This window comes from Mandrillus leucophaeus, unplaced genomic scaffold (genome assembly GCF_000951045.1).
Source record: "Mandrillus leucophaeus isolate KB7577 unplaced genomic scaffold, Mleu.le_1.0 Scaffold1866, whole genome shotgun sequence".
NCBI classification, from domain to species: domain Eukaryota; kingdom Metazoa; phylum Chordata; class Mammalia; order Primates; family Cercopithecidae; genus Mandrillus; species Mandrillus leucophaeus.
The window spans coordinates 34,620-58,184 of NW_012101883.1; the positions used below are offsets into that span (position 1 = coordinate 34,620).

The window sequence follows — 23,565 nt, forward strand, 5'->3', positions numbered from 1 at the left end:
TCAAATTAATGGATGCTGCTGCTGGTTCTCATCAAATGCCATTAAAATATAACTCTTTCATGAATAATTCTAAACATTGGCACAAAGCAATTGATTACAAGAACTATGTATTTCAAATGGGAGGAATAATTGATGTTTTTATCATGTAAATAAGCTTCTAGGGAGTTCTGAGATACCAGTTATAAAAGTACAGCTATAATCACAGTTCGTCTGAGTTTTAGAGCTTCCGATTTGTGTTTATTATCCAATTGTGGCTTTCAGAGTGCAACATGTAAAATGCAAACCTGTTTCATCATCTCAATTTCATTCTGTCTGGTCCTGCCTGTAAATTTACTAAGTGCTATGGGTCTGCACTCAGAGATATGAACTGTAGAAAAACATACAGAATGGGGACATTCTATTTCCTTTCTTCTAAAAGACTGGCATCTCAAGATACAGAGTCAGTCATCACATAACTGCCTTCCCATCAATCACAGTCAATTCACCATGAAAAGCTGTAGTAGAAGAAGGACCTGAAGAGTCAGGTGAAGATATTGCACTCTTGTCTCAGAAATTAGTGCAGGGGACTTCCAGCTGCCCCTCTAACTGGCTGCTCTTTGTTTAACTCTCTCGTACTTTGTCCTGGTTTGCTCTCACTCCCTACTGTGGGTCTCCCTTACTTGAAAGTTTTGTTCAAATTTTTCTGGCTCAACTGGGATACTCTCTTTAAATTGGCTTTTTTAAAATTTGCCATTCTTACCTCTCATTCCCCATACTGAATGTAAGAAATAACCCTGCCTCCCTCTTAACTGAAAGGATTTGACTGGCAGAGTTCACTCCCTTACAACATCTATCATGGAGAGGATCAGATAATTTGAGAATATTGTGCTACATAAATGAGTCAATTCTTTTTTATTTTTTTTTGGAGTCTCGCTCTGTTGCCCAGGCTGGAGTGCAACGGCATGATCTCAGCTCACTGCAACCTCTGCCTCCCTGGTTCAAGTGATTCTCCTGCCTCAGCCTCCTGAGTATCTAGGATTACAGGTGCCCACCACCACACCCAGCTAATTTTTGTATTTTTAGTAGAGACAGAGTTTCACCACATTGGCCAGGCTGGTCTCAAACTTCTGACCTTAAGTGATCTGCCTGCCGTGGCCTCCCAAATTGCTGGGATTACAGGCTTGAGCCATTGCATCCAGCCTGAATGAGTCAACTCTAAATACACTATTTCACTTAATATGTAGTTATTCAGTCAAATTTTATTGAGTCAGAAACTGTGATAAAAGATAATTAATGTATAATTCCTCCTCCCACACCAAGTCATCATTATAGGCAGGATCAAAGTGTTTATAATCTAATAGGAGACAGAGATATATAAACATACAGTGGAAGAAATGCTAAAGATACTATAATAGATAAAAAGTAGGTCATATAGGAACACAATAGAGGGGCAGTACATTTTATTTTGGAAGATGAAGAAAGACTTAATAAAATAGATGATACTTGAACTAGTCTTGGTTGTTATGGTGGAAAAGGGGATTCCAAACAGAAGACACTGAGCAAAAGCAGAGTTGAGTGGTACGAGTGATGCAATGGAGAGCTGTCAGTAGTTCAACATGGCTGCAGGGTTAGAAGTCACTGGACAGGGGAGAGAAAACCAGAGAAGCTGGCATACAGTCTTGAGTGCTAGGCAGTAATCTGCATTTTATTAGTGGTTCTCAAATTGATGTTTATAAGAGAATCACCTACAGAACTTTAAAAACTCAGCTCAGCTCCAGCTCCATCCCAAACCCACCGAATTGTACTTCCAAGTGTGAGACATGGCTGAGCATATTTTGTAAATTCTCTTCTGATCAGAAACTCCCCAAGCTTGTTCCCTGTCCTTTGTGGGCATAGAGCTGAAGAGCATTTCCTAGCATTCCTTGCAGTTAGGCAGAGGCTGTAACTGAGTTCTGGCCAATGGAATGCAAGAAGTGATACATGCTACTTCCAAGTTTATTCCTGAAAATTCTTACAGCATCTTCCTCACCTGCTCTCCTTCATCACCAGCCTGCTGAATATGCTGAAGGCCGTAAGACTCTAGAAAGTCAAAGAACCTCTTGCCGAAACATGTCTGAGTCCCCGAGTCATTGTATGTAAGGCCACCCAGTGAACACCCAGTTCAGTGGCCATATGAACAAGGAATTGATTTTTATTGTGTTAAGCCACTGGGATTTTGGAGTTGTACACAATACTTTTGAAAACCACTGCTGAGCAATAACTGGCCACTGAAAGTGTGAAGTGTTACAATTGGATTTACACTTCAGAAATATTATTCTGGTACAAGTGTGGAGAATAGGTAGCACTGGAAAAGGTGAGAGCCAGGAAGACCAATTAAGATTAATTGCAGTCATCTTAGGAATAGAATATGAGATTGCAGCATGGCAGTAGTGATAATGATGGAGAATAGGATAGTGGACCAATTATAGGAGACAGAAGTAAATAAAATCTATTCATTTTGGAGACCATTGGTTATGTAAATGACAGATCCTCTGAGTTTTCTAGTGTATTTGAAGTTCAACATGTTGCTCCTCAAATTCAAAAACATTATAATTTTTCAAAGATAATTTTATAGTAATTTCATGGTTATCAAGCTTGAAGTGTAATTGTGAAGAGTTCTTTCCTGATCTGGCCATTGCTCTTTGTCTCATCTTATACATTTTGTTTCAGTCAAGAGTAACTGTTTTTAAGTGCAGATCTTTTCTAGTGTGGTTTGGCTGAAGTCAACTGGACTATCCAGATAAAATGATGTATTCGAAGCAAATAAGTCTATATGGTAAATGGAAAACTCTGACACTGTTTTAAAATTTTATTCTACAAAGCACTGTGGCTTGGCTGAAGTGTTGCCCTGATTCCACAGGCTGCCAAGGTGAGCTTTCTAAAAGGCAAGGCTAGAGTGACACCCCAATTCAGAAGTGGCTACCTCAACTGCATCCAAATACAGCTGGGAGATCCTAAAGTGCAGGGGCTCAGGTGTATGTGTCAGCTTTCTTTAAATGCTGAAGACACAAGCACTTTCACTTCAGGATTTATGAAAGGTGGTGAATGACTGGCAAGATGAGAGTGTCCTGATAAGAGAAGCTAGTAAAGCAATCATAAAAGGAAAGAAATAATTTAGAACTCTAGAGCCTAGGAAACCTTGAGGAATAAGTTTGGCCCAGCAGCTCCAAGGGATTATGACCACTGATTTCAGACAACATAGCTGCTTGCTTTAAACTAAGGGATCTGAACTTCTGTTAAAAGTGAAAAGGGATTACATTGCAGCTTGTAGAGTTCAAAGCAACCGACAGGGACAGAAAACTGGGAGCAAACGGCCTAATCATGTTTAATGGCAACATCAACTCGGAAGAAGCCGAGGGGGTTCTGTTGAAAGCTGTGCACTAGAGGGGACTGGAGCCCACGCCTGTCATATTCACCTCATGTCTGCATGACTTGTTGCAACCACTTGCACGCTTTCACGTATACAGTCTTCTTTGGTCATCTTCAAAACCCTGTGAGGAATTCCCATTCCAGGGAGGAGAACAGGAGAATAACTCATCATGTCAAGGGAAACATCTTCATGGCCAGTCTTGATACCTGGATAAAGATTCTTAAAAATAATAAATTTGGAGTCATCATTTCAAAATATGTTTGTAAAATATGGTTGTCTCTAGAGCCCATATTCAAATTATGCTTCCTAGAACTGGCCATTAGCTAATCTTTTTATCCCCTTGTTTTAATATTCATAACTACCAGTTCTTCCTCCAGCATTCTCCTGGGGATATGTTCAAAACATGCAGAACTCCAGTCTCCCTTCCCCAAAGAAAGTGAAATGACAAAAGAAACAAATTCCAATGCTAGGAATTGTATTGGGACAAATCTGTGTTGTGGTTTTAAAAATGTAGCTTAAATCAAAACACCTGGCAATGAACTGACTGCTTTTGCCATTTAATTTGAACTTATCTGTTTCAATCATATGCTTTAAATTGTAAATTGCATCCAGGCAGCTAATAGAAATTAATATTTAACTTAGATTCTTGAGAGGTAAGAATTGCTAGAAGTCAAGCATATTTATGGCTTTACAACCATTTCCCAGGTTATCCTTACCAAAGATCCCATTCGATACAGATACTCGAGTTTTGACGGGTGTTTATAGATGTTTGTGATGGAAAACTGGAGTCAGACAAGCCTGAATTCCAATCTTAACTTTGCATTTGGCTAGCTTTAAGTCCTCGGGCAAGTCAAAAATCCTCTCTAAGCCTGAGGTTCATCATCTGTATAGTGAAATTAACCATATTTACCTTCAATTGTTAAGGTTAATGTGAGTATTGAATGGAATATTTATTTTCACATAGAAAATATTCAAAATGGTAGTATCATTAATATGAGAATTGAGCAAAGATCTGGATAGGGTGAAAAAGTTTACTAGAGCAAGGAGTATCTATAAATTGGTTTTGTTACTGTAATTCTCAATTATAAATTATAGTGGTCCTTCTCAGTTATGTAAGTCCTTAAAAAGCCCGATAGTACAATTGGTATTAAGGAATTTAAGACCTTAAGAAAGCTTATGTTGGAGGTAGATAAATAAACCTATGAAATGTGTTTTATATTCACTGAAGTAAAATAATTGATACCTCACACTAAATTAAAATATTATCAGTAGTATTTTATACATATTAAATTAGTAATACTTTCCAAATTTGTTTCTCATTAAATTTTTTCAGAATCTCTCTCTAGGAGAAAGTACCTGCAAGATATTTTCATTTACAGGATATCAGCTTTTATATATTGATAATATGCTTACAAGCCAAATTTGCCCCGATGTTTGTTCTTCCATCAAGGATGTTCCAGTCTCTCTAAACTGATGTGGTGATTTTTCTCTCTTCTCATGTTGCCTACTATAGTTTGTTTCACAGTAACATTTCTCCCCTCCCAGGTCTCATCATGCTCCCTGGGGCAGACAGAGAGTAATTTCAATGCTAGAATGTTTAAGAAGCCAGCTAACCAACCAACCAACCAACCAACCAACCAACCAACCAACCAGCCTTTTATGTAATACCGTCGCTGAGTTATGTTGAACATAACTTTTGAGTGCTCTACACAACACAGAAGAGTACTAGCCTAATGAGAATTTTATGGTGAAGTTCCTTTCATAGAGGCTTCTATCTTCTCCCTGCAGTTTTAAAGCCTGTTTAAATTGCTGTTTTTAATTTTAAGATTTCATTGCAGCAACCTTCACTTGTTCTCCACCATCTGCCTAACCTTCTCTTTTCATTATAAATATCCACCTATTTTTCTAGTTTCTTCAACAAGAGTGACTTGTGAGTTATAAATACTACATCTAAACTTCCCTAGTTGTTCAAATAAGACAGTTGTAGACCAGTTTAAATGGAAGCAAGCCAAACGTTTCTGAGCTTGACTCTGTTATCTATATTTATTCTCACTAATTACAACTCTATGCACACAAATATGTTTAAATGTCTAAATGGGGATAAATGAGGAAAGTGCCAGTTTATCTGCTGCAGAACTAATTGAGTTTCTCTTGCTCTCTTAAAGGTAAGGGCTGGCTAACAGGCCAGAGTTGGGTTCTGAGGGACAAAGCTCGAGGAAATCAGGCCAGATAGGATAGTGAGCCAAGTCACAGTCTCAGAGGAAAAAACCAGTATAAACCTACTTGTAACTGCCTAACCATGAGTTGAAATTTAAAATAAGGGTCAGTTCAGAGTGAAGACAGATAGATGAGAAGCAATGGCAGGTTACTGAGGTCTTAGCTGAATGTCAGATAATCCAGTTGGCCTCCTGAATTATCAGTTATAGGGACAGTTAAGAGTGATTTATTAGCACTGTTTTTCTCATATCTTATATTGGGCTGTGTTGGTGACCCATGGGGCAGCCAAATAATATAGCAAAATTGCTTATGGACCCCAGTGGTGAGTTACCATGTATTGAATCCCTCCTTCAAATCTGAATGCCTATGTTGGACTTTTTTCCCTATACTGTCAGCCAGCGGTGCAGTGTTTTTGGACATTACCTGTGTGAAATCTGATGCTACAGAAAAAAAAAAAAAAAAAATTGTACCTGGTTGACTCTTAGGGCAGATGCAGAAGAAATAATTCTTAACATTTTAAATAGAATTTGCCGGTGATCTCAGTTACGCTAAAAGATAAGGTAACATGATAAGTAGCTACCATGGGGAGAAAATGGGGTAACTAATTATGATTATACAATACAAATAGACATGTGGTGATGAGATTTATGTCTAAGTGTATATTATCAGGCACAAATTCATAGTGTTTATTTAATTTTCCATTTAAACTACTAATGAAGTACTCTATAAATGTAGGATACTAAAATTATGTCAAATTAGTTCAAATTCTGCACTGTGTGGAAGAAAGTACTGTAATTACTGAACAGTAGAAATATAATTGTTTATAGTACTTAAGCATCACTGCAATTAAGACATCACATTTGTTAAGCTTTCTTTAGAATCTGTGCTTAGTAATTTTTTAAATCTTTTTTTTTAACCTCGATTTCTGAGATTGCTACACATCTCTTTTTAAAATGTCCTTAATAATTTAAAAGTTTTGGTACTCAAAAAGCTCTGTAGAGTCTCAGTCTATTGGTATATGACTCAGGATTCAAGACTGAACGTGAATGGATTTAATTTTTACTTTGATTTTATTTCACTTTAGTATCTTTACTTGATATAAATTCAATACCGAAAAGAGGCAGCAAAAGACGAAAGTAGATCTGCGTATAGGTAAGAAAAGGTCACTATCAGTAAATACAGTTCAATAGTGGAAGCCTTAGAAGGTTGAAGTCTTGTTTGACTATTAAAATATCCTTGGAAATTATTCCATTTGTTACTAAATTTATGAAAACTTTAAATATATATTTTCTTTTTTTTATAGTTTTTCTAGCTAATCCCTAGAAACACATAAACATGTTGTTCTAGGTTTGTTATCTTTTTTCTTACTTCTGCTAATTAGATTTTCTCATTAAAACATTTTCCATTAATACCCATGTAAAAATTCTCAAATAATATTTTTATAAGACATGCATACTGATAATAAACATCTACTTCCTAAATCAACTTCTTTCTTCATTCTACAAGACTATGACTTTCAGAATAAATTAAAAAATGGTGCTAGGTGTTTTTACATGTCCCAGAGCTAAAAGTTGAATGTTCTAGGCTGCCAAAATTTAGTAATAGCTAGTTTTGCCACCTATCACACATAACATGGTAAGTTCCTTTGGATAGTATGGGCAATGGGTTACTATAGTGAGCTTGATCTCTGCATTTGTGTGTGTGTGTTGGATATGTTTATGATTCTAAGTAGCACCATGCATGGCTATTAAAGGTAAAAGTAACAGCAGGGGCATGGTTCCAAATGCTTAGTAAAGATGTTTATTAAAGCTTGCTCTCAAGTGACAGATAAATGCATAGTTCTATTATGCATGCTAAATTCAGTATGCTGCAAGCTTAAAAGCAGATAGATCAAAACAAGAGAGATTTAAAAAATCATAAAGACAAAATGCAGCTATGTCAGTGTGTGACAGGAAAATATTTTTTCCTTAAAAGTGATTTCCCCTCACCCCATCAAGAAACGTAACCACAATTTATGGAACAAAATTGAATGCAAGTTGGCAGAGTGTGCCTTTTCTTAACTTGCCTGGCATCAAGCTTTAAAAGCCCCATGTAAATCGACTTTTCTTAAGCCAAGGTACAATTAAACAAAAAACTACATCACATAATTACTGCTGTATAATTCTTATTTATTAATGTGCAATATTTAGTTCTTAAAAAACAAAAACAAAAACCACACACGCAAAACAAGACATTAAACAAATTCTTTCATGCACGGCTTCTCTACCTGACAAGGTTCCGCTGCATGATTTTTTGAGGAGTTCCCTTGCTCGGGGTTGGCATATGTTTTTCAATTTTCACTATCCAGAGTCATATTTGCAGAAAGATATACGAATATTGTAAATGGTGGGCTGTGCTGTTCTCACATGATGAAAACTTCAGTTCCTTGGTTGGGGCTTTGTGTAAATGCCAATAAATTTGAGAGTTCACCCAACTGTGTCTCTTAACCTTTGCTCCCAAAGGTGAAGGGCAGGATTTTTAATCAAGTAGCAATTTATCTTTAATTAGGAAACATAATTAGGTATTATCACCTAATTGCAATTACTGGTGGGAGAAAGTCACATTTCACGAGTAGTGACCCATGTTGGGTTATAGATCTCCCATTACTGAATTTTGCATCTGTATTTATATTTGGCAGACAGCCAATAAAAATTAAAAGGTGATCAACATGTTTCTCTGCAGTCCAGTTGTCAAAGTCACCAACTCTGCTGCTGAATAAGAAACCAAGAGATACTTCCTGAGTCACATTTAGCTATTTCTGTTTACTGCTCAGACATCAAGTGTAGATCAAAATAGTTGTATACAAAACGCCCATGTGAAATAGGTTAGGTAACTGTTCCACACTTCATTTCTGGTACAGTTAAAAACAGTTTAATGTCTCAAGGCACCACTATGGTTGAACATCAGATACATGGGTCATCAGCTAATCTTCTACTATGCTGTAAAGTCAGTAATAGCTTGTGCAATTGTGAAAAGCAATCTCTAGAGGACTGTTAAGTATACAGTAGGCACGTGTATTATAATACAAATAGAAAACAATGAATCCTAGAAAAAGCATGTTGAGCACCGTTGTGGCATTGTTCATATTTTTACCTAACACTACGTAAACCTTACATATACAAAATGAAAGACTAAATTTTTAAAGTTACACTCAAGGTTGCTTTTTGTGCTATCTCCAAGTCTATCTCTGAGTCTAGTTCGTAGGTGTACTTTTAGAAGTCGTTGGGTCTTGATCAGCTTCTGTTGCACTAGTAGATTCGTTCAACTGTGAGCTCAAGTTTTCCGAGGTTAGGTGGGAAGACTTGTAGACGATCTCATTGAAGTCAGACCTGATGCAAACCAAAGAAGGGTCATTCAAGGGGTCTTCTACTAAAGCCTGGGTGTTTTCTCGAGTGATTCCCATGTCTTTGCTATGTTCTGATGGAGATTTTCTTTTCATGCGAGTGTAAGTTTTGTCTTGATTCTCCATGCGTGGCTCATTTTTCAAAAATCGTCCAAAGAACCAAATAAAGAATCCAAACCACACAAAGGCTATCAGGCTTGGAACAAAGGCCAGACATTTGACATCAAGACTGGCTCCTATGAACCTGCTGTGTAAGAACATGTCTCCCTCAACATATGTTTTATTAGTCTGAGGGTTAGTGTGATTGGACCTCCATTCCCAGGATAGCTTGGTTCTGTTCAAATCTTTTAAACTTTCTGAGTCTTTCACTGTATATATCTTCTGCCCTGGGCCGATATATTGCCCATATTCATGAGGTTTATAAAATATTTGGTTCTTCCACATATTAAGATCCAAAATCAAGACGAGGAAGATAATTCCATAGTTAAACCATTTGCCTGCATTAAAAAAGAAATACTGCATTAATCAAAGGGCCATAACATTGCAATAGGGTTTTCTTCAATAAAATGAGGATAATGGTATATAGCATAAATTGTTAATGTTTTAGACTGGTTAACAATTAATTTTTTGAGAGTGCTGTGCTGCCATTAAGTGAATTGGCAAAGGGAATTTACTAAATGGATTCTGGGCATACGAAAACACAACTGTAGGTCCCTGAGCCAGTAATTTATGGTACTTATACTAACAAGATCAAGTCTCCCTGTTTTATAGGCACCACAGCTATACTCAAATTTGGTTCCATGTAGGTTATCCTCTAGAACATTTCAATTAATGTGAAAAAACAAAGTCTAATGAAATACTTAGAAAAGTTCAATGTATGATTGAACATCTCTTACAGTTTTATAATTATGTCTGGGCAAGAAATAAATCATTTTGCAATGCAAGCACAGCAGTATATCAAATGAATTCATATTGCTGTTTGTAGGTGACCTGTTGATTAAACCATTAGTTGATGTGATTCAGATCAATAATCCTTGAGCATTTATTTCAAGACTTTAAAAATAATTGCATCAAATTCTCATTGAACAGAATGCATTTATCAGACATAAATGTAACCATACTTTATGAACTGCTTGAAAAGATATATTTGAAGAGATTGCAACTAATGTTTCTTTTTTCAGTATTTAAAAATCTTATATAAATACAATATTTAATGATATATTATCAAATGAAATTTTTACATTTGCAAATGGAAAGAATGTGGAAAAAACTTTTCGGGTATACTAGAGTCCATTATAATTTTTATTATAATTTCTACAAATGGACAAAAAGTGAAAAACTTTCGAGTGATACTAGATTCTATTCTAATTTTTTCATTATAGATTATTGCAAGTTTTACAGCATCATGTATATTATAATAATACAGTAATACCTGCCTTATAGGTTTGTTGTAGCAAGTTAGGGGACGTATGTACCAGGTTCCAGAAGCTTTAGCTAAAATAATTTTATGTATTATGCCAAATTTTTTTCTTTTGTATTTGAAGTAACATTATTTAACATTATTGTTACTGCTTCATATGATTATTTGGCAATATACAGTCTAACAAAATATCCAGCTACATAAAAATATAAAAGACATAACTGTGAGGAGTTTAGGAAAGTATTTTATCATCATAATTACATATTTTATTAAAGCTCCTATTATAGGTAAGACTAAATACTTTTAATCCTGGCTCCAAAATTGCTAGCTGTGTGATCTGGAGTCAGTTGTTAAATTCTCTAAAGCCCAGTTTCTTTACATGTAGAAAATAATAGTATTTATTAAAGTTTAATAAATAGTATTTATTAAAGAATTTCATGCGATTACTAGATGCTAAGGACAATGTCTGGTACATAATAGGGGTTTACCAGACACTAAGGACAGTGCCTGGTACATAATAGGGGCCCAGTAATTATTGTAATTATTGTCACGAAAGCCTTGCCTAAACCATGATAATTTTTTTATTTGCATGAGAAGGTGTAACTTGCTCCTCTACGAAGAGAACTTACCTAAACTATATGAAGGGAAATAGTAAATCTGCTTGTCCTGACATTGTTCAGCTATATAGAGCTTATAATATTTGAAATGAAAACTCTTGCCTGAATGATTTTTTTGGGCATACCCAACTGGAAAGTAATTCTGAACACTGGGAATGTTGTTTCAGATATAATGAAATATTTATAGCATCTGGTGTTGTTAAGTTCAAACCACTCATGAGATCTTCAAAACTAAACCAGGTTCATACTAAGGATCAACCATAACAGACTCTGTGTAGAACACATTGGTAGATGCTGAAGACAAATGTTTCTGCCTTTCAGAAAGGAATTCATCATCTTGTTAGGGGAACAGGACAGAGATCAACAGATGAATAATAAGAGGCTACATCTGAGAGGTGCCAAATGAGTGATACAAACCATAAATGCTGTAGATATTGAGGAAATGGAAAAAAAAACTGAAGGATACTTTCTGCAGGGAAGATTTTGAGGAAGGAACAATTCATGTGGTCCTTGAAGAACAAGCAGGACAGAAAACAGTTTGGAAAATTTTGTGTTTATTTTAGTTTACGCTTTCAGTATGTTGCAGATAGAACAGTATATATGAAAAGATGAGATGACATGAAAGAGGCTGAGGGGACAGCAAACAAAAAGAATGGAGATTATTGTAGAAAAAGGCTGGAAAGGGATGAGAAACAAGAGAAATGAAAAAGTTCAGAGATTCTTATCCAGTATTAAAGAGACACTGATCTGTAGATGCCATGACAGAAAGCAAGTTGAAGGAGGGGCTTTGGGTTCTCCTCTGTTGTAGGAGCTTTATATTTATTCTCTTGCTATAAACTGTACGTGTTACAAAGCCAGACCACATGGTGGGGGAAGAGGTCCTTGTGCTTGTATGACTGATCACCATCTCCTTTTTAAATTTTTATTTTCCTTTTGAGACAGTGTCTCACTCTGTTGCAAAGCTGGAACACAGTGGTGCAATTACAGCTCACTGCAGCCTTGAACTCCTAGACAAAAGCAGTCCTCCTGCCTCAGCCTCCCAAGTAGCTAGAACTACAAGCCCAAGTCACCATACCTGGCTCCCACTACTTTCTTGACTCCCAGACGTTTCTTTCTCCCAAAGAACTTTTTCCAGTACTATTCAATTATTTTTCTACCAAGTGAATAGTGCTGGATCAGTTTGATCACTAAACTTGCACACCCAAGGATCACTTTTTATTATTTCTCAAGTGTCCTGATGTCTGAACATTTAGATGGGATGGAGAAGGAGCAAATTAAAACTGTGTGGCCTAACATCAGTTAGTGGATATCATCATCTACTCCAACATATCTTTACTGGTTTGTAAAAGGGAGCACCATGGCGACAAAGCTGCAGGCTAGAAATCAGCAGATGGCCATCTCATCCCAACACTAAACTTAAAGCATATGACCTTGGGTCACCTGTTTAACCCCTCTAGACCACGGTTATTCTATTTTCAAATTGAGAAAACTGAACTAGATGCCTTCCAGTTCCATAATTCTGCCCTCCTCCAACAAATCTGTCTACTTATTGGTCGTGTATAGAATCCAATTTTTTATTCTGTGAAATGGAGAATAATACCAGTGTAACTACCTCAAAGGATTATTTGTGAGGATAAAGTGAGATGTTGTACTGGAACACTCTCTGAAATATATTGTTTGCCAAAAATGTAGGGTGGTATTATTTCTCCAATTTATTTTCCCTACTTCTTTATTCCACACAGTATAGGATCTTGGTGATGGAATAGAGAGAAGGACATGTAAGGATTGTAACAAAGATATATCCTAAAATTGATGATATTATCTAATTTTTCTGTTGGGATAAAAGAGTATACATTACTAAATACCAACAATAGGAAGATGACATGGAACCAGTTATCCAAGAGGACCCAGTGTGTGGCTCTATGTAAATATGCTTTGTGAATCAGCATATTTAACATGTTAAAAATCCTTAGCAATTAGTAGTTTGTCTACAGTAGTATTGGCCCTGAGGAAAGACCTTTTATATCTATGAATTTTGAGGCTAAAAAACAGGGGATCGTGTCCCTACCTCTCTGCCACAGAAGAGAGGCCATGTTGGGGTGGGGAAGTGCAGAGGGGAAGGGATGCAGTGAGCCAGGCTGCCTATTCATATCACATTTCCCTTCTTCTCCCTCCTGCGGATGCAGCAGCATCCTTCCCTCACTCAGCTGAAACTTGAAGCTGCTAAAATGGTAGAAAAAAACGGCCCTTCTTATTATTTTTGTTTGTTTGTTTCTGCCCACCTGATATGACCTCTAGTTCATTTATCTGTTTACAGAGGAAGGATGTTCATCTTTCTCTGTCATCCATCCTTCCATTTTTTCCACACACTGTGTCGTTACCTTGGTAATGCTTCTTCCTCCTTAAGAAATTCAGTTTGCTCTATCAGATGCGGCAAAGCAGAAGGTAAAGTCAGGCAGGGCAACCCAACCCCTGTGTTCTTGTCTATAAGGTGAGGGAGTTGAGCTAGATAATCCTTAAGATTTCTTCCCAGCCCTAAAAGTCTCTTTGATGAGTCTGTGAAATAAACATTGCCTAAATCTTAGTGTTTTGTGCTGGGCCAGGAAATCTCAACATTAGAGCAAAGAAGATGGAATATACAATTTTAGAAGGAGAAAGGTTTTCTGAAAAAAAATTGTATATTCTGAGAAACAGTGTTTACCATAAAAAATAAATTTGAGTCCCTGAAATGACTCATATAGAAAGGATTTAAGACAAAAAAGAACACAATAGAAAGTGCTTCTATAGCCATTTTCCCAAGTGTGTTGTTGTGAATATATAATCGACAGTAACCAGAGGGTTTGTATTTCAGCATTAATCATATGAGAGCTTTTGCATTTTCCCCTGTTGTTTCAACTACATAGCATGATGTAAATCAGCAAGGAGGTAGGGTAAGAATCCATACATTCTTTCTATTAATCTCCTTGTTGCAATACTTCACTATCTCCTCTAATGAGAAATCACTGCATGGTGCTGGTGGGATTACCTCTTTTTTGGTTTTGGGGCTTTTAATGAATCTTACTGCTTGTCAGAGATGATATTATAATGAAAATTTTATCTTTTTACTTTGTGGGAGTTTACAGAATCCGAGGATAGGTCATTTTAAAAGGATTCTTCATTAAATATCAACCTCGCTTAAATAGCAAATGACAACAATTTGAGGGAAAGTGTTATTTTTTCAACTAAGGAAAAAGACTATAAGGTACTGATAATTCCACCACAGGATGAACTTTTCATGATTGAAATATGCAAATATAATATTTTTAATCTTTTACTCTGCAGAGTGCCAGTTAGCATTGTGGTTGAGCTGTGCTGCAGGCCCTTCTCTACCACATGGGTGCGGTGACTTGGCTAGACTTTGACACCCAGTGCAGGTGTATGGATGTGCAATTATGCTCCACAAAGTCATTCAGCAACCATCATGGGACAGCACAAAAGCAGGGCCTTGAAGAAGATGAATTTTTGATAAGTAAAAGAAATACGCAATTTGCTGTACCAGTTTTCTTGGCCATCCATATTCAATCTCCCCTCATTCTAGATGTGAGCAGTAAAACCAGGGCTCATGAGTTAGCATCTCTTCATGTCTCTCCCTAGGCAATTTAGGGATATCTAGAAACCATGTTAAGTACTTGGGTTATGAGGAGGCCATGTAGCAAACTGAAAATATTTACTTATTAATTTATGAAATAGTCATAATTATTTGAGTTATCAAAATACCTTCTTAAGACTTAAAAACAAACTGATACAGCTTCTCAAAGTGCCTCTCTTGTCTTTGTTACTTCCTAAGTGGGAGGCTATTCCTTAGGAAGCAATCCAATGTGAAGAGTACAGGTAGGAACATGTGATCATAAATAGAGAAAGAAGAAGACAAGTGGTTATACTGAATGAGATGACCATTAGACTATGACTTTCTTGAGATTGGGAACTGTGTCATGTTCATTTCTGTGTTCTCCAGATACCAACTAGTTTTTGACACATATTAACTCAGAAAAATATCTGTTAGCCAACTTGTAAACTATGAGACAATGTCCCCAGAAAAATACACAAAGTTTTAGCATTTCAAATAAAATGCACTTGTCATAATTATCTAATGGATTCCATGATATAGCTAAAACTGGATATAATCTGAAAAACTGGGAAAAGCAAAATGTTCACATTTCAAGGATTATGAATAATTATATATTTCAAATCTTTCCTCTGGCTCTGAAGACAATTCCTAAAGGGCATGTAAGTTTTATTACAAAGGTGCTCATGTATGTACAAATGAAGACAGGATGCCTCAGGGTGGGCAGGGCAGACACTCAGGGCCAGCAAGAACTGACAGGTCATGGGCAAAATGATGGCCCTGAAGAAGATGAGTTTTGGACAAATAAAAGGAATTGCTGCTTTATATAGAAGTAAACATAGTTAACTCTTAGAGCTGAAAATGAAAATTGCTTGAGGAGAGGTTTGGAAAAATTCACAACTGAGAGAGGAGCAAGAGGTCTTTGTGTACTTTGGATAAATTCATGATCTTCGGGGACTTTCTTTGTATACAGGATGCATCGCATTTCCTTATAACAAGTCCCTTGCTAATTTTGCCAGACAGAACATTCTGCTGGAGGAATCACTGGCCTTCCCCTCCCCAGCCTTCTCATGGCCTGATTCATACAGGAGAGTTCTTTTAAAAAACCACTTTCTGGGAACTCATTTGCTAGAAATCATGCACCTATGAAAATAAAATCTTTCATTTTTATTCATTATTTTTCACATTCTTACCATTGTAAAACACCTGTACCCTCACACAACACAGGAAACTGAAATAGAACAGACACTACATAGGTTTGTTTACTTCTACATGTTCCATTTTTGCCGAAAGGGTTCCCGTGGGCATCATCGTGCCAACAGTGTGAATTCTTTTCTCAAGGCTGCACAGGCCTTCCTTCTGGCCTTTTGCCCAACCCCCTCCTAATTTACTCAGATGATGGCCACCAATGGGACACTTCCTTTGTCTGGCTGCCATGACAGATGGCAGAGCTTCCACTGGGATTGGCATTAATAGGACTCAGAGGAGCTTCCGAGAGTGAATTGAGAGGCCATTCCTCTCTCACCTCCAGAGATTTAGTACATCGCATTTTCAATCCATCTATGCACTTACCTTATAGGTAAAGGGGAAGAGGGCAGAGAAGATCATTATACAGTTGCTTTTAGCATTTACTTTTAGGAGGAGAACAATGAACTTGGGCTAAAAGTACCAGTGTTACTTAACCGCTGACCATTTATTCCCTTTGTTACTGAAGTCAAAATTCTAAGAAAAAATATATTTTAAAACACCCTTGGATAGAAATGATTTATTTTTATCAGCTGTGGCCCAGCTTATAAAATGAAAGCTCATACATACTGCAGCAAGCCATCTGTCAAGGGGGATCCAGATGAGCTAAACAGATGCAACAATTCAAGTTATTTCTGACATGCATAAATAAAACTAGCTTGGAATCAGGATTAAAAAAATACTCAAATCCTAAATGCTTTTAAAATGTCAATGGGAACTCATCAGTGTCAGATAACCCTCTACATACAGAGTATTTCCTTGGGAGAGAGAATTTTGTATTCTTAGCTTTCTCCTTTTTAAGGACTCAGGACAGCAGATAATAGTAGAGAACTCAGAAGAGTGGATAGGTGGCAAGAGGGCACCCTCTCAAGCTACCCAGCATTTCTGAATTAAATAAAAAAGACAATCTCTGGCCAGATGAAAGAAAGAGCTTTAAGTAAAAAACAGTGAAAGCTTATTGAAAGCTTACTACATGGCAAGCAGTGTCGTAAGTGCCTTACATATATTATTTTAATTCTCACAACAATCCTAAGGGATAAGTATTATTACTGTGCCCATTAAATAGATGAGAAACTGAGTCTCTGAAGGGTTAAGGAACTCGACGAGGACCACATCACCAGTAAGTAGCAAAGCTAGAGCCCATGTATCCAACCTCTTTGCTCCATTGCTTCCGTGTATGCTGGATGTCTTTTCCAGATCATAGGGACATGGTAGATTGGGGCCAAGGTGGAGTCAACTTTTGACTCCAGAGACCCTTCATGGTCCTTGTCCAGGCTCTTCTAGTGCAGAATGAGTAAAGCAGATAAAGCAACAGAGGGAGCCATTTGGGGTTCTACAGGTTCCCTTCCCATCCCTGGCTCCAGCTTCCTTTGTGGTCACTCAGACCAGCACCTTTCCGCAATCATAGTCTCCTCTGCTGGACCCAGCTCTAAAATTTCAGCTCCTAGGAGGACTCTACCATGTGCCTTTCTCCCTGGTCATCCCACTGCTATTGAATTTGCATTCTACCCCTTGGCTTTTGATTTTAACAGTTGCATATGAAAACAAATTAAAGCTGAGATAAGAGGAATTCTAACTATAGAAAATGTCTCTCAGTAGCAGTGTGTCTCAAAGAGCAGTTCTCTGCCAGCCAGCAGACGTATCACTTGCCATGCTTGACAGAAGGGTGGATTCCAAGTCTGCCGCATACCTGAGGCATCAGATTCTGGAGGTGTGGCTAATGCAGATGTCTTTTAAATAAGCTCTCCAGGTGATTCTAATACACATTAATGTTTGTGATCCCCTGATGGATCTAGAGGGTTTTATGCTTACTAATCCCAGTGGTGATACTATATTTAGTTATCAAGGAAAGCACTGAAGTCTCCATAAAAAAAGTACCAGGACTTGGAGGAGCTGATCAACAAGCTAGAATTTGTAGTTCACATGGAAATTTGTAGGCTACTAACTATTGAGAATATTGAAATGCAGCATGTAGCACAGTATTTTGGAAATTTTACCTAGGTTTCCACAGAAACAATTGTCTTACAAATGTAGTCAGGTAACGCAAAAACCCCTTCACAGAAGACTAGATGCCATTCTGGGGTGGCCTCAGCAACCTCTTCAGCCAATTAACAAAGCAGAAAGAGTAAAAGAAACAGAACGAAAATGAGAGAGAAAAGCTCAGACTGCTTCAAATTCCAAACCTGTGCCATTTTCCTAGTATTTTTATCATGGCTATGTGAATGCATGTGAACAAACCAGGTTTACCACAAATTGGATTTAATTTGTTTATGGTGGAGCCCTTCACTCCACAGTCCTCACCTACCCTATTTTAGTTTATTTTTTGAGACAGGATCTAGCTCTCTTGCCCAGGCTAGAGTGCAGTGGTGCCATCATGGCTGACTGCAGCCTTGACCCGGGCTCAAGCAATCCTCCCACCTCAGCCTCCCAAGTGGCTAAGACCACAGGAGTGTGCCATCATACCAAGCTAACTTCCTCCCTCCCTCCCTCCTTCTCTTTCTTTCTTTCTTTCTAATTTTTTTTTAATTTATTTTTTATTTTTTTTAAGAGCTGAGGTTTCCCTATGTTGCCCAGGCTGGTCTCAAACTCATGGGTTCAAGTGATCCTCCTGCCTTGGCCTCCCAAAGTGCCAGGACTATAGGTGTGAGCCACCACGTTCGCCCCCTATTTTATTAATATTTTGAATTTAAGCTCCAGGATCCTCAAAAGCCTTTTTGGTAAGTCCAGGCACCCAATTGTTTGCATGGTGCATTTCAGGGAGATGCTCTGATCTCGTCTGTAGTCTCTCAATCAGAAAGGAGACATCCCCAATTATCAACATCACTTGGGGGAGCTTTTCCAAAGTCCCATCCTCTGGCCCTCACCCAGACCTACTGGATCAAAACATCAGTAAAGAAACCCAACAATCTGAGTATTTATAAAGTTCCCTGATGACTAGGCCATCAGCATCATATGGCAAACACTGCACCAAAGTCTTAATTACAATACTTTCCCACCTTCGGGCAAACCAGATTAATGTGCAGTCTGCTACAAAAATTTAGCCTTTCATCCTTTTAGGTTTTCAGAAAATAATTCTTGGTGGGAAAAGGGTTTTAGTTCAAATGGAAGTCATGTATCTGCTTCTATCTAAATGCACAGTAGGCTTTACCTCAAAGTTAATAACACTGAAGCTTTAGGGACTCTGCATGCATGGCCCCCTTCCGAGGCACTGAATATAATTTTGAGATGTAATTTTATATTCATCTTCTTAAACAGAGTATTCCATATTGTGTAAACTCTGGACACCACAAATCTGAAATCTGTACCGTCTATAAATGACAATGTAAATGATAAAGTTATACAAAATAACCCAAAACTAAATATTTTTAGCAGCTCAATTTTTTTCTTACCAATAGGTTCTCCTTTTTTTTTTTTTTTTTTTTTCTTTTTTTCCTTTTTAAACATGAAGTTCTGTACTTAAGGAGGATATTTTTGACAAGGCATTCTGAGAGTCAGAGACAATATTAGTGTAATGATGGCCTGGGACAAGAGCTGGTAGCAAGAACAGATGGTCTACGCAAAAGCCCACCCAAAGGGATATGATGATGCCATGTGTGTGATAGCTGTTTTAGAAGTCCAAGAGGGTAGCATGCTGCAGAGATTAAGTGGGGACTCTGAAACCACACTATGTGACCTGAACTCAAATTGATTGATTTACCCAGTGAATTTAATAGATGGGCCTCATTCATTTTGAATAGGAAAAGAAACCTGCTGCATCTTCCCTATTCATGAGCTCATTCTCCAATTTAGGAAGGTCGCCTCATGCTCAAAGCAAAAAACAGCCTCCTAACTGGGAAGCAAAGGTTTTTTGCAGTACTCAGATGTTAATGTTTTCTGGGCTCAGACTATTTTTATTCAGCAGCACAGACGGTAGTGTAAGCACAGATTTCTTCAGCAGATTTTATTATACCAGGTGTGGGATCCTAGGCCATTGTCCTTAAAACAGACACACATTCATTACCTGCATCTGAACAGCTTTGAACTAATGCCATCCTTTATCGGTGATCATTCAGCTGTCTGCTTCTTGTCATAAAGAGAGAGAGATATAAAACGTAGCTCCGGGAAGCCCTTCTTAGATGAGAATGACTGATATGTCATGAAAGGATATTATAATAAATCATATTTTAGCCATTTCAAAAGCAGAAAATATCTGAAAATAAAATAATCTGAAGATCCACAAGAGAATCACTTAAGACGAACCCGAGCTTTGCCACAGAAGTAGGTTTTAGAGAAATCAAATGAGAAGTGGCCTAACTCCCTAAAAGCATATGTTCTGATTGGGGCTCTAGGATACCATTGTTTTAATTTCAGCAACAAATAAAGAACAAGAGCATAAAGAATATAACATTGAAAATAGACACTGAGTCCTACGTGGCGAAAAATAAACCCATCCAATGAACCAGGTCAGGTAGAGTGGTATACGGAGTATGGCAGAAATGGCTCTCCACACCAAAGATTTTTCTTCCCTCTTTGATAATCCTACACTAGAATACTAGATCTGACACCAGAAGTGGCTGCTCAACTAAGGACTATATTTCCTTGCTCTCCCTGACTCTAACTAGGGCTATGCACCAGATATCATCAATGGAACACGAGGAAAGGTGACACATTTCTTTTCCAAGCCCAAGAGGTTAAAGAACAGACAAGCCTTCTTAATCACTTTCCCCATTCTCTTTATTTCCATCTGCCTGCTGGATGCTAACACTGAAACTGTCCAAGCCACCAGTAACCTAGGTCCCAGAATGATAGTACGGAGCCCCCTGTTGATCTGAAAACCACCTTGCACTGTTAAGTGAATGAGAAATAAAATTGTATTTATGCCTCTCAAATATTATGGCTTGCTTTTTACAGCAACTCGCATTACCCTGACTAATGTACGAAGATAATCAAATTGTGTTCGAAGATACAACACACCTGTTATGTGAATACGATATTCCTCCTTGAAGATCTTCTGGAAGAAAGGAATCTTGAACTGCATGTGAGGGGTGTGCAAACCAGGGAGATTTACATCAACGTCTCCCATGAAATGGGGGAATTCCCAGTCCTGTCAGAGAAAATCAAATAAAAACATATTTGTGATTTGTTTCATTCCTAAGCAGCAAAACATCAAAAATTGACTTTTTATAAGCACTTATTTTAAAATCATTTAAATGCAGCTAGCTGTTAGATATATCAGTTTCATTCTGTGATGGTTATTTTATGTACATTAGGTAGCAGTACACATTCAAAATCAAAATTAAGTCATAACTTATATCTTCAGATTTTCTTTTTAATGTGGTAATAAGAAGCCAATACAGAATTGATTTGCATCTACACATGTTTATCTCTTTCATTCTGGAGAACTGAACTTAAATGTTTTTAGGAAGGAAGTGATCTGTATTTAATAAATATGGGATAAATTTTTTATTTCTTGTTTCATGACTTTTAAAAAATATGAACCTTATAGCATGTTTTCTGTAAGAAGACAAAGTAAAGAAGATCTGATTCACTTAACCAAGTTCTTTGATTCACATCAAGTGACTTTTACTGATCACATCTGCTGGCAACCATCCAGAATGTAAAAATGACAGGCACCTGTCCTGCTCTCTTGCAATTCAGCATCAGTTTAAGCCAAACAATGGAAGACCTGACATGGTAGCATGAGAGATCAACAATGAATTTTAATTACCAAATTGTCACTAGTTATTTCCTTGTTGTCAAGGCAAAACTGGGTGGGCCAACACTCCTTCTCTGAAGGAAGGGAAACAGATGCAAATGAGGATATTTTTAGGTGTCTGACCTCCTCTTGGTTTTCAGATAGAGGCACCAAATTAAAGTTCACAACTAGCATATGAAGAAAGAATACACAAAATTTGAAGAAACATTTGAGATAGATCCATAGACACTAGTATACACATTTTCACTTGTAACACCTAAATAATCACCAAATAATCAGTCCTATATTTAGTTAATATTCTTTAAAGAATGAATATGAAAAATTCAGAAACAAAATATTAATTTGAGATTTTAATCCATTACATCAATATAAAGAAATTAAGTCTATTCGAGACTTTTATATTTGCAGCTGAGAGGGATGTGCTAGTAATATAGTGCCTAAACTTTTTAGAGGTTTCCATGTCTATTCCACTCTCCTCTCTGTTGGGAATTCTGGTTAAGAGTGAATGGGCCTTGAAGAAAAGATAATATGTGAGTGGCAGTAACCAGAAAAGTCTGCAGTGTCTACCAGTTTCCTGATCTATGGATCATTTCAAGCTGCTAATAAGAAATAAATATACAAGAAGAAAAACGGAATGATGCAACATTATCCCTTTCTATCAGTGTACGTGTAAATCTCTTGTTGGTCTCACCTCCACTTGTCTTTCAGACATCAGCAGCAAATAGACATGTAATTTGGGAAGTTCATAAAACCCAACACACTAAAGCTGAATTAATTTGGCACATTTTGATCTAAAATATTAGGTTAATGTGCATTTGCCTTTTTTCTCCCACTAATGCCACCTTTGTTCTTTCTATGTTGCTTGGAAGACATTTGCAAAAATAATAATAATTGACATTGAATTTAGTATTTTGCTAAAGTATAACTCATGAAAAATTATGCTTGACAAAGAAAATCACTGATAACCAGAGTATCTTTCACTTGCCCTGGATAAATGACACAAAGCATTATCAATACAGCACTTCTCTTTTTATTTCTGGGTTTAAGGAAGAGAAGATTTCTTGGTAGTAATTGGGCAAGTGTATTCAGAACTGGTTTCTTTCTAGAAAAACACTTTTGAATGCTCCCATTTAGCGTTTCCTTCAATGAAGCTAAAGTTTTCTATTGGGTATGAAATTGGTTTTAGTTTGAAAGCAGTCTCTAGAGATTTCTTGTAGACTATGATCAAAATCTCTCTCTCTCTCTCTCTCGCTCTCTCTCTCTCTCTCTCTCACACACACACACACACACACACACACACACACACACACACACTTCCTTGATTATTTCCCACCTGTACTTTCACAGAGAAAGATAAGTTATGGAAATGGAGAGTAAAGGAAAGAGGGGGAGGAACAAGTCTTAGTTTTTATCTGGAAGATTACTTTACTTTTTTTCTTTTTTTAAAGAAAGGGCTCAGAGAAAGTAGTTTGGACCTGGGGGTGTGAAGTGTGAGAGAAGCAGCTGGTGCCATGTAAGAATTTTTTAAAAGAAGATAAATAAAATAGATAATGACTCATTTATAAAGTCTTTCATATTCATCCTTTCTGTTTTACTTTTTATAATCACGATTTTGTTTTTCCAAACTCTTTTACTTAATCTCCTAAAGGCTTACCCTCCATTCTCTCTCTCTACTATTCTGATTTTTACATTTCAATTCCTACTCTACATATCTCTTCAGACTCATCATTCTTGAGTGAGTGTAAACTCTGGCCTAATTTAACTTGGAGCAGAAAAGTAATAATGATAATTGTTAACATTTCGCAGGACACATGGGGCTCATTTAATAGAAAATGGACATCCTGGCCAGGCGTGTTCGCTCACCCCTGTAATCACAGCACTTTGGGTGGGACAGGTGGGCAGATTACCTGAGATAGGGAGTTTGAGACCATCCTGGCTAACATGGTGAAACCCCATCTCTACTAAAAATACAAAAATTAGCCAGGTGTGGTGGTGCG

The 23,565-nt window shown here is 37.2% G+C and overlaps 1 protein-coding gene across 1 annotated transcript; it reads right to left on the reverse strand.

The window, feature by feature from the left end:
* Positions 1-7,752: 7,752 nt before the first annotated feature.
* Positions 7,753-20,982, reverse strand: LOC105538196 (transmembrane protein 117). Its single transcript, XM_011977991.1, has 2 exons — positions 20,827-20,982; positions 7,753-9,484 (listed from the first exon to the last, which is right to left on the reverse strand). Exons 1-2 carry the CDS (start codon positions 20,933-20,935, stop codon positions 8,838-8,840), a joined length of 756 nt encoding a protein of 251 aa, XP_011833381.1. The 5' UTR covers positions 20,936-20,982; the 3' UTR covers positions 7,753-8,837.
* Positions 20,983-23,565: the final 2,583 nt, after the last annotated feature.